The sequence below is a fragment of the Orycteropus afer genome, unplaced genomic scaffold (genome assembly GCF_000298275.1).
Source record: "Orycteropus afer afer isolate SDZICR_OR568_19922 unplaced genomic scaffold, OryAfe1.0 scaffold00129, whole genome shotgun sequence".
NCBI classification, from domain to species: Eukaryota; Metazoa; Chordata; class Mammalia; order Tubulidentata; family Orycteropodidae; genus Orycteropus; species Orycteropus afer.
In genome coordinates, this window is record NW_006921716.1 from 8,306,411 (window position 1) to 8,318,898 (window position 12,488).

Genomic DNA, 12,488 nt, shown 5'->3' on the forward strand with positions numbered 1-12,488 from the left:
AACAACATAAAAGAGGGATCATGAAATATTTATTCTTATATGCTTGAGATATTTCACTTAACATTGTACCCTCCAGAGCCATTCATGTCTCAATACGTTTTGTGCACCCATCACTTTGTGCTTGCATAATATTCCATGGTATGTATGTACCACAATTTGCTTATCCATTCATCCATTGATGGACACTTCTATTGTTTCTATTTATTTGCTATTGTGAATAAAGCTGCAATAAACATAGGTGTGCATGTGTCTGTTGTGGCATTATTTTTAGGTCTCCAGGGTAAATACCAAGATTCCTGGTGGCACAGTAATTAATGCACTCAGCTGCTTACCAAAAGATTGGTACCCACCAGCTGTTCTATGGGAGAAAGCTGTGGCAGTCTGCTTCTGCAAAGATTTACAGCCTTGGAAACTGTGGTGGTTAAGTTTGTGTGTCAACTTGGCTGGGCCTGGTTGAGTGGCTGGCCAGCTGAATGTAGTTATTCCCCATGGTAAGATTGGTAATTAACTCCATGGTGGAAGCTATTGGAGCAGTTGAGTAGCTGCTTTCAGTGTGTGGTCTGCTTTCCGTATATAAGAAACAGCTTTGGGAATGGTCTCTAGCTTATGGCATGCTTGAACCTTGCATGTAGCCATGTCATTGCCCAACAGTCTACCTTGGGACATTCAATGGGTTTGAATTAATAGCCTGCCATGTGGTTTGGTGACATCCGGACTGTGCCTTTTTACTTGTCAACCATAGCTGTCAACGGCAGAAGCAGGATCAAGCCCAGCTCTGACTAGTCCTCAAATCCCACTCCTCTTCACTGAAGGGCATCTTGGAGGAACAGAAAATTCTGGTTCTATTGTGGGGCTGATGAATAGAGGGTCCTTCCCTACCTTGCTGGAAAGATGACATAGGACCTGAATACCCAACTTCAAAGTGAATGGATTATATTTTTCCCCTGAATGTTCAAAACAGAAATCTTAAGAACCATCCTGATACTTCATCCTAATTTTCTATTTCTTTTCTGTTACTACCCTTAGGACCTATTCCTCAAAAACTCAAAGCCAACTAAAAGAATTTTATCCTCATTTGAACAGTTGCCAGTACTGTTTTTGTGTCAGCAAGGAAAAGCATATCCTTTATGTTTACTGCATTTTTAAAAGAAGTGTAAAATTCAAGTGATTTATTAAACACTGTTAGATAAAAAAAAAAGAAGTTCTGGTGAAATATTCTTGAATAATAATATTAATGATGACTCTAGTATGATTGATCTTTGGATACTTAATAAAAAACTAAAGCCAAACCCACTGCCATCAAGATTCTATTCCAATTCATAGTGACCATAGGTTTTCTGAGGCTGTTAATCTTTATGGAAGCAAACTGACTCATCTTTCTCCTGCAGAGCAGTTGGTGGGTTCAAACCGCTGAACTTTTGGTCAGATACTTAATACTTTCCTATAGACTTCAGTGTGGTTTTGTTATTAAGTTGTTGTTGTTGCTGTTGTTATGTGCCATCAAGTCGGAGCCAACTCATAGTGACCCCTCCTTGGGTTTCCAAGGTGGTATTACTTACAGAAGTAGATTGCCCAACCTTCCTTCTGAGGAGTGGCTGGTGGGTTTGAACCTCCAGCCTTCTGGTTAGGCACTACCCTGCCAGAGCTCCTGCTATTAAGTTACTCAGGCTAAAAATATTGCCGCCCCCCCAAAAAAAAAATTCTGTGTGCTTATAAAAACTATTCTTTTTTTTTTTTTTTCCCAAACCCTTTTGGAAAGTGGATAAATAATAGCTTTTTATAGATCAACATATTGTAATGAAAAATGTCATTATTAACCTTCTGGTACAAGTTTCATACGATTTGACAAATACAACATGCTATCATTTACCTTTTCTATTCTGTCACATGGGTTGCTATGTGTGAAAATCCCCTTGACAGCAACAAAAACAACAATCATTTACTTAGAGATAAATGACGGTTTTTCTAGGCAAGTCAGATATACCAAGATACTGATCGTGTGGAAAGACTAATGATTCTAAGTACAAATATTAATGAATTTTTTTTTTACATAAAGTTTGTCATTCTTTAAGAATTAAAAAAAAAAAAATAGAAATGATTAGGTCTCAATATGCCTCTACTACCTGAAACACCAAAAGGCAACTATGAATGCCGTAAAGGTAGGGACCTTCTCTAATTCCTTGCTGTATTCATAGCACCCAACATGGTGCTGTACACATAGTGGTCCCTGACTAAGAACTTGTAGAATGTTTGAGTGAATGATTCCCTCAGGAGGAGTATGCTTGGTTCTACTGCATAAAATATTCAGGGCTTTGTTTCTCATTCAGACTGTACTTATAGCTGTGATGTTTATGAGAAGGCAAACAAGTTTGAAGACCCAGAACTGTATTAGTCTTTTCTTAATGAAAGATTGAATAATTAAATTAGTTAATTAAAGCCAAATATTTAAAGAAATGCCTAGTTCTTTTAAGTTATGACTTAAGTTAATAAATTGTTAAGTTTTTTAAGTTATTTGAGTTACTTCTTCCTCATGAAGATGGGTGACGTTTGGACCCTTGCTTTGAGGAGTTGCTGGAGGGCTTGCCCTTCATGCAGACTGTCCTCTGCTTATAGAGCCACTGGCCTGCTCTCCCTTTGTGCACAGACCACCACATTGGTAGCTGAAATCCTCTCTGATTTCTGGAGAGCAAGCACTGTTGCATTTTCTACTCACATGGATTCCTTAAAGGAACTCCAGTAGCGCAGTAGTTAAGGCATTAGGTTGCTAACCAAACAGCCTGAGGTTTCAACTTAATTGCTCCTCTGTGGAAAAAAAGATGAAGTAATCTGCTTCCATAAAGATTTATAGCTTTGGAAACTCTATGAGGGCAATTCTAATCTGTCCTGTATGGTCACTATGAGTCAGAATTGACTCAGTGGCAATGGGTGAGTGAGTTCCTTAGGAAGGAGAAAGACAAGTCAGATGAGGATGACTCTCATGGTCCACACCAGGCAGCTGCATGGCCACCACCAAGCCCATCACTTCTGGTGACAGCTGAATGCACAGAGGTCTTCAGGATTTGTGTATAACAACCCTTGATCCTATCCTTGGCCTGTCATTCCCCAACCCTATGTGTCAGTCCTTTTGTGCATTACCCTTCAATTCCACCCTCACTAAGGCATTTGGCTGCTAACTGGGTCAGTAGTTCAAACCCACAGCTGCTCCATGGAAGAAAGATGGGGTGATCTACTTCTATAAAGATTTACAGCCTCAGAAGCCCAATGAGGGTCACTATGAGTTGGAATTGTCTCGATGGCAGTGGGTTTGGGTTTTTTGAAGCTGACTATATATCCAGTTTGCCTAAGATAGTTTCATTGTATTCCTATTGTCCAGATGTGATTATTTTGTGTCCCTTCTCATTTCTCACCCAGCTTGTATGACACAGCTGATATTCTACTATAATCCATATATTAAACATGATTCTAGGGGCAGATTTGGGAGCTCTGGTAGCATAGTGCCTAAGACGTTTGACTGCTAACCAGAAGGCTGGCGGTTCAAACCCACCAGCCACTCGTCGGAAGGAAGGTTGGGCAATCCTACTTCCGTAGTGATACTGCCTCGGAAACCCAAGGAGGGGTCACTATGAGTCGGGGCCGACTCGACGGCACATAACAACAACAAAGGGGCAGATTTTGACCAATTAGTAGCTATTTTAAAATTTAAGGTGCAACATGATATTTACAACATTTCTCCTTTTCCTCCACCTTCTGCTACAAATGCCCTCTGTTTTGAGGCTTTTTACCCTTTAGTTTTACCCACATTGCTCCGTTTTGCTCTAAGCACTGAGAGTACCAATCACTAGCAACAGCATTTGGTGAAAGCATTAGGGACTTGGTGTAACTATAACAATAATCTTGTTGTTGTTGTTAGGTGCTGTTAAGTCATTTTCATCTCACAGGGACCTCATGCACAACAGAACAAAACAGCTCAGTCTCGAGCCACCCTCACAATGTATTCTATGCTTGAGTACATTGTTGTGATTACCTTACCGTGCCAACCCATCTTGTTGACACAAGATCTTTTTTTTTTTTTTTTGCTGACCATTTACTTCACCAAGCATGATGGACTGGCATTTAATGTCATCTTACAAAGGCTAAATTGTAAATGGTGACAGATGCACTAGCCTCATTATTTAAATAGATTTGTGGGTGAAACAACGGTTGTTTAAATTATTCTTCTATAACAACACAACTATAGTGCATAATGTCCAAATCCTATTTTTACTCTCTCTATGTATCTATCTATTTATTTTCTATCACCTACCCATCAGCTTTTGGCAGAAATAGACTTTTGCAAAAATAAAAAAAAAAATCAGCAATATTGGTTTTTGACATTTGTGCTGCCCAAAGTAGGTTCCAATGATTCTAATCTACACCCTACTAAACCAGTTTCCATTGAGTCATTTCTGACTCATGGTGACCCTCATGTGTGTTAAGAAGAGCTTGCTCTATAGGATTTTCAATGGATGGTTTTTTGAAAATAGAATACAAGGCCTTTTGTGTAAGGCACTCTAGGTGGACTTGAATGGCCAAATTTGGGGTTAGAAGCCAGAGCATTAATAATTCGCACCATGCAGAAACTGCATCCCCTTCTAGGTCACATGAATTTCAATAGAAGTCTTTTTGAAAGAATGCCTCAACCTAAATGGAATGGTTCCATTAAAGGAAACTCAAGAACTATGGAAGTCCGACGGGCAGAGGAGAAAGGAGATTTAGTGCTCTTATAATTACACCATAACCAAGTAGCTTCTTGCCTCACCAACTCATCAGACTGAGCCTAACCTTCAACATCACACGGCTGCAAAATTGCACTTAATTTGATGCTTTTATTGAGCAAATCTATGTGGCATCTTTTTTTTTTTTTTTTTTTTTAATCGCTGGTCCTGAGGCATATCTTCTTCAAGTACCAATTTCCTGTTCAAATACCAGTGAAGACATGATTACTGATGAAGAGGCTTTCTTCACACCTTTTGGTAGACTCTAGTACTGACAACATTATTCATGGTACATTCCTAAAAGCAAAGAAGGATCTATTAGCATTGGTAGATGATAGGTTAAACTTGCCCTTCCTCTCTCTCCCCAGAACAAATCCTCAATTCAGGTGCAGAAATAATTGAGCCCCATGAAAGGAATGTATCAAAAAGAAGCATTGAAAATTTCTATTTAGAGAAAACTCACCACTATCATTTTCCCATCTACAATTCGTCTTTTGATTGTTGTCTCTTTGCCGAGCCACTTTTGAACCTGAATCATTGAGCCACTGTCTAATGTTATGATGCTCTATAAAAGCATAAAAGAATCAGTTAGAAATAGTAATTCACTAAATCCTAACCTACACAAGACTAGAAAGGGCTCTGGTGGCGCAGTGAGGAAGACATTTGGCTGCTAATTGGAAGGTAGGTGGTCCAAAACCACCAGCTGCTCGGTGGGAGTAAGATGAGACAATCTACTTCTATAAAGATTTATAGCCTTGGAAGCCCAATGGCGGTTGTTATGAGTCAGAATCTACTGGATGGGTGAGTACATAAAACTAGACATCTACTCTTTTTTTCCATTTTGAAATTATTTTATTCAAAATCCACACCCTGCTCTTGTCAAAATTTAGGAGCTCTGTTGGTATAGGAGCTCTAGTAGCATAGTGCCTAAGGCATTTGACTGCTAACTAGAAGGTTGATGGTTCAAATCCACCAACCACTCCTTGGAAGGAAGATTGGGCAATCTACTTCTGTAGAGATACCACCTTGGAAATGCAAGGAAGGGTCACTATGAGTCAGATCCAACTCAGTGGCAGTGAGTTTGGTTTTTTGGTTTTGGTGGTAGAGTGGTTAAAGCATTGGCTGGTAACCAAAAGGTCAGTGGTTCAATGTTCTTGCAATAATTTAATACCATCAAATTGGGAGAAGCCTTAAGAAATTATCCAATTAATGCCCCCCACCTCTAGGCAAGCAATATGTAAGCTATTTATGCTTGATTGTTCTCTTCTATATGCAGTTCCACATGAGAGAGATCAGGAAAAAAAAAAGTGAAACAATTTTTAGTGTTTTGCCTGTTAACTATCAGAATAATTAACAAAAAGTTGATTTTAGATATATGCAGACATTAACCAACAAAACAAGCCCCAACTGAGTTGATGACAAAAAAAAAAACACCTCAATCTAATTATTAAGCTATGAACAACCACATATAACCACTTTCCAGTGTTTCCTTGATTGCTGAACACCAGGAAGACTTAGTTCTCACCTTCACTTTCCGGTTGTCTGCTGTGGTCTCCTCAAACTCCTCCCCCAGCTTAAAGGTGATCAAAGTATTCTTGAAAGAACTTTCTGTTCCAATGCTCACCACATCCCCGTCAACACTAATACTGACACTTGGCTTCGCTAATCCAGCTATGTTCCGGGTTGCAAAGCTCACTCCTGTAAGGTAGAGAAAGTGACATACCTGAAGACATTGAGGAGGAAGTGTTAACAATTAGTTTGGAAAGCACTTTGAGAAGAATGGGTATTAAAAAGTTTGTCAACTGACATCTAAGGTGCAACTATTGGCCTCTCCCTGTCTGGAGCAAAAGAGAGAAGAAAATCAAAGATGCAAGGGAACTATTAGTCTAAAGGACTAATGGACCACATGAACCTCAGCCTCCGTGACTCCACACCAGAAGGATTAGATGGTGCCCAGTTACCACTGCTGGCTACTCTGCAAGGAATCACAATAGGAGGTCCTGGTAGAGTAGGAGAAAAGTGTGGAACAAAACTCAAAAAAAAGGGGGGGGGGCAGTTTACTGGTCTGACAGAGGTTAGTAGAATCTCGGAGACTATGGCCCTCAGATATGCATCAAGCCTGGAATGAACTCACCCCCGTGGCTCAATTTTCAGCTAAATGATGCACAGGACTAAAAGGAAATAATAACACTAGGGAGGTACACATTCAGTAGAACAATCAACCATGAGATCAAAATGGCAGCCTTTGCCCAGGGATAAAGCTAAGAAGGCAGGAAAGGATAGGAGAAAGGGATGGAGGGAAATAGTAAATACAGGGAGGAAGTGGGGATTGCAGCAAATGTCCCAAAACAAAATGTGTATGAATTGTTGAATGGAAAACCACTTTGCTCTGTAAACTTTCACCCAAATTACAGTTAAAATATAAATAAACAAAATAATGCATACTTTCCTCATTGAGATTTTGAATAATGTGCTGTTGCTTCTTTTACACTCTCTGTGCTCTCAATCTTGTTTCTACTGTAGTTAGGCGCCATTGAGGGAGTTTTTACTCATAGCGATCCTATGTACAACGGATTGAAATACTGTCTGTGCCTGTACCTTCCTCACAATCGTTGGTATGTTTGAACCCATTGTTGCATCCACTGTGCCAATCAATCTTACTCAGGAGCTTCCTTTTTTTTTTTTTAATTGATCCTCTACTTTACCAAGCATCATGTCCTTCTCCAGGGACTGGTCCCTCCTCACAGCATTACCAAAGTACATGAGATGAAATCTCTCCATCCTCGCTCCTAACGAGTGTTCTGGTTGTACTTCTTCCAAGACAGATTTGTTTGTTCTTCTGGCATTCCATGCTATGTTCAGTATTCTTTGCCAACATCATAATTCAAAAGCATGAATTCTTCCATCTTCCTTTTTCATTGTCCAGCTTTCTCCTGCATAGGAAGTGATTGAAAATATCATGGCTTGAGTCAGGCACACCTTAGTTCTCAAAATGACATTTTTACTTTTCAACATTTTAAAGAGGTCTGTTGCAGTTGAATTGCCCAATGTAATATCATTTCTTGACTGATGCTTCTTTGGGCATTTACTATGGATCCAAGTAAAACACATCCTTGGCAAACTTTTCTCCATTTATCATGTTATTATTTACTGTCCCAGTTGTGAGGATTTTTTTATGTTGAGGTGTAATCCATCCTGAAAGCTGTAGTCTTTGATCTTCATCAGTAAGTGCTTCAAGCCTTCTTTGTTTTCGGCAAGCAAGGTTGAATCATTTGTATATTTCAAGTTGTTAAGGGTCTTCCTCCAATCCTGATGCTGCATTCTTCTTTATATAGTCCAGCTTTTTGAATATTTAACATATAGATTGAATAAGTATGGTGTAAAGATAAAACGCTGACACACAGCTTTCCTGATTTTAAACCTCCCAATCATAAGTTTTGTCTAATGAGTATATATGACATTTTGAAAAGCTAAATTCCCTTTTCTAGAATTCTGTGCTTCATCTAAAATCTATATTTTCACAGATGGCCAATAAAAGAGACTTCTAAGACCTAACAATAATAATGTATATTTGCATGGTGCCTTTCAGATTATAAAGTAAAATATTACAATGACAGTACAGGGTTGTTATTATCCTCATTTTAGATATGAGTACATGGTGTCCCAGGGAGGCAGAGAGACTTATTCTGGGTTGTGAATCTGATAATAGCAGAGCTGAGATTTAAACACAAGTTTTCTAGATCATCTGCCCAGGGCATTTGCCATCATACCAATTTTTTAAAAAAAGAAAACACAGCTTTTTAACTACCTAAACTACTCTGAAAGTATATGACTCAATAGCATCCAAACGTCTCTCTCGTTTGAAGATTAAATGTAGACCTGATGGAGTAAAAAGGAGGCAAGCAAACTGGATCATTTGGCTTTGCATCTGGCATTGTTCAGGCTGGGAATTTTCCATTGTCAAATGCGACTCTGACAATGGCTGCGCAGAAGAGTTAACTACTCTCTCTCTGTTGATTTCCAATTTTGTTTCATCTTCAGGTTGTGGAACTGACGTGAAGTGTCTGACTGTAAAGAATCAGTGTTAGAAACATACAGCACTCAGAAGAATACCATGATTAACACTCAAGCCTACAACTTTGACATTTGGTAGTTTCACTTACCTTGTCTAACTTTCAACTTTGTCAAAGTAAAATGTAGATGGCTTAGGCGCTTATCTTATTGATGTGTTAGGTTAAATGAAAGAACTTAGCACAGTACTGGCACATAGTAGGTACTCAACAGAGGCTAGTTGTTACTCCCATCAAATGATTGGGTTAGACTATGAAAATGTGAGGTGCTTGTGGCCCACCAAGGGGAATGGACAACTTGCTAACAATGTAAATAAGGGGTAGGGTATTTTTGTGTGGGTGGGACCATGGAAATAAGATATATGGAATCTTAACATGAGGATTGGTCAGTTTTGCCATCCCACTGTGCTTAAAATGAGCCATTCTAGAAACAGAAAGGGGGACTCTCACTACCATCAAGAAAGAAGAGACAGGAGTAGACCTGAGATCCCTGTGCTGAACCCAGGTGACAGAGAACTATAACACTGCCAAGCTGGCAAGAGATAGTAAGAGGCAGTGACAGAGGAACGATGGCCGCAGACCTAGCAACAGGCAGTACAGTGGGCCTCCTGGCCCAGAGGAGGAGAAAGCTAAGTGGCTCAGGCAGTAGGCTTGCTGGCAGAGTGGGGTGCCTCTGGCAGAGGAAGAGCTAAAAGAGCTCTGCAACATTTGCTCAATCAGGGCAGAGGCTAGACCATGAGACCAAGAGGCCAAGGGCCAGAGAGACCTGCCTTTGGGCACAGCTGAGAGGAGGCTGTCTGGATCAAAGAACTGTATCCTGAGCATTCCTGATCCTGAGTTATAACCTGTTAATTCTCTAATAAACCTCATAATTGTAAGTATCATCTGTGAGTTCTGTGTGGCCACTGCAACAATTATCAAACCCAGCAGAGAAATAGAGAATGCTATGGGGTGGGGGGCAATGATTGGTGTCAAAATGGTAAAAAGTTTGGAAGGTGGCATCCTTTCTGAACTCTGCATCATAGGAATCAGCCTTGGGCTGTTATACTGATGTTGATCCTCCTCCCTTCTTGTGAAATTAATCAAAGGAGGTCAAATGTTGCCTCCACACCATTTTCACAAGCCCCATGCCATATTTTAGGCCTCAACTTTCTTATATGCCCTCAAATTTAAACTCAAAACAAGTGAGTATAAGAGTACATGAAGAGAGAGGGAAACATGACTCATATTACTCCCTGAGAAAGATAACACTGACTGTGAAAAAGAATACACATTACATTTATAAGTACATTAACTTCTTATATTGGACATGAGGTATTGTTGTGTGGTTGCCTAGAATAGCGAACATATCAAATAATATTTTTTATTTCAAATAATATTTTTAAGCATCTATTGATGAACTCAACAAAGTTTTAAAAAACCTTTGGTTTTGTATATAGTTTATTATAGCATGTAAGTTTTCCTATGACTAAGTATGAAAATATTAAATAATCACTGTCCTGTTAGTAACTAGAAAAATGAAACAAAGAGTTTAGCTATTAAATAGCCAAGTAATTGTAATTGATTGTTAAATATTCAGCTTGAATAACAGAAAAAGGATAAATGAAACTCATACTTCACAAAAATAACCAGTGGTGAGATAGTCAATGAGTATAAATGTTCAATTATTTCCATCAAAATTCAAAATTTTTTAAAATTATGTTTTTTAAATGTCTCCCACATATATCAGAATTGTGAGATTAACCAACTAGAAATTTTACTTGCTGTTATTACTCTTGGAAAGCTTTAGCTTAAAGGAAATTTGAAAAGAAATTTAATTGACAAATATAGTTTAGATAGTGATAGTGATTACTGCATATAAATTTATACCTAGAAAAAGCTATTTGATGTAATGATAAAGCAAAAGAGAGACTCTACCAAGAGGTTTAGATAAACACATTTATAAAGGATAACTGCCCCTTAAAATATGGATTATGATTAGAAAGAGGTATATGTGAGCCTAGTATTCCAAAAGGAGCTCTGGTAGCGTAGTGCCTAAGGCACTTGACTGGTAACCAGAAGGCTGGCAGTTCAAACCCACCAGCTACTCCTCGGAAGGAAAGTTGGGCAATCTACTTCTGTAGTGATACCACCTCCGAAACCCAAGGAGGGGTCGCTGTGAGTCAGGTCTGACTCGATGGCACATAAAACAACAACAACAACAGTATTCCAAAAGAGGAAATTATTACTAGGAATAAGAAAAGGCATGTAATCTATGTTAGTATCATATGAATATATAAAGATTACGAAAGAAAAGAAAGAATTGCAGGAAAGTTCGTTGTAAAGTGCAAGCCCAAGCACACCACAATATGCTTGGCTAGTTTGCAAATACTATAATGCCATTTCTCACCCAGTTCTTTCATGTAATCCTCAAAGTTTTCACTGGAGACCAGCTCCCAAGTTCCCAAGAAGGGCTCAACCATCATGGAAAGCTTGCTGAGAAGAGGCACTTACAACTGAGAGCCAAATAAATAAATGTAGGCTGTACAGTGTTACCGGTACCTTAGTTTAAAGAGCATCTTTATCACATGGATCTTCTGAAATGACCAATTGGCAGCAACAAGAGTGAAGACTCTAGGTAACAACATTTGACTCATTTTATTTACCTCCAAATTAAGAAAAAGAAAATTAGCATGTAAAGTTGAATTGGGGTCAATGATTATAGCTTGTACTGAGGAGACTTACACCCAAGGGTAACCTGTTAAATATTTCTTGTGCAATGTAAACAATTTTCAATAGAGATCAGCCTTTTCAAGTAAATGCTGAATCAACTCTGAAGGAACATCCCAACAAATGCATAATGAACACCTGACTAAAATATTTTCTTACCAAAGACAAGTACATCCTTGCTTGATCCAGCTCAGCTGTTTTCTGTTTGGGTAAGTCCCAGTGGCAGAGTATCCTCTTCATTAAAATAATATCTTTCCTTCCTTGCAGGCTTGATGGATTGATATTATTTAATGTAACAGTTCCTTTGAGCAAAGTGTAGGGTATTATTAATATAATCATTGATGTTAATCAAGGGTAATTGAGGACTGAGGAGAAAGGTGACAATTCTCACTAAGCTGTGGTTTGTGATTTAAGCCCTAAAAAGGAGGTTGAGCTAATGATTGGAAAATTCATCTTTTAGGCTTACAAAGTAATCTTGATCTTAAAAGATATCACTTGAAATTGTGAGAAAATGTTGGGAAATTTTAGGGAGAAATATAGTATTTTGACATCTGTGTTCTAAAACAAAAAAAGCAGTAAATAATTTAAATCTCTGTATAATTAATTCTGAAACCATCCTCTGCAACCCAATAGAAGAGAACTTTGCAGGTATTTATTTAGTTAGCTTACTAAAGAGGATTGGATTCAGAATCTATGAATTTCCTTCCCAGCTTTGAAATTCAATTGTTTTGAAGATGGCTGGAAAGTTAGGGTGCCAGTGGCAACAAGAAGAATATTCATACTATTGTCTGTTTCCTGTCAAATATTCTTTAAATTCAGAAAAATATTTATTCAAACCATCTCTCTGTAGGCAAAACAAAAAAAGAGGTTTATGGTTTGGCATGGCAACATAATTGCTTAAGTGGAATAAAGAATTTTTTTTTTACCTGTTGTAAAGAATAAATTTTGTTATGTG

At 38.5% G+C, this 12,488-nt stretch overlaps 1 protein-coding gene across 1 annotated transcript; it reads right to left on the reverse strand.

Annotated features, from left to right (window-relative positions):
* Nucleotides 1-5,000: 5,000 nt before the first annotated feature.
* FABP9 (fatty acid binding protein 9) lies at nt 5,001-11,286 on the reverse strand. The gene is made up of 4 exons (XM_007944657.1): nt 11,214-11,286; nt 6,280-6,452; nt 5,218-5,319; nt 5,001-5,051 (listed from the first exon to the last, which is right to left on the reverse strand). Exons 1-4 carry the CDS (start codon nt 11,284-11,286, stop codon nt 5,001-5,003), a joined length of 399 nt encoding a protein of 132 aa, XP_007942848.1.
* Nucleotides 11,287-12,488: the final 1,202 nt, after the last annotated feature.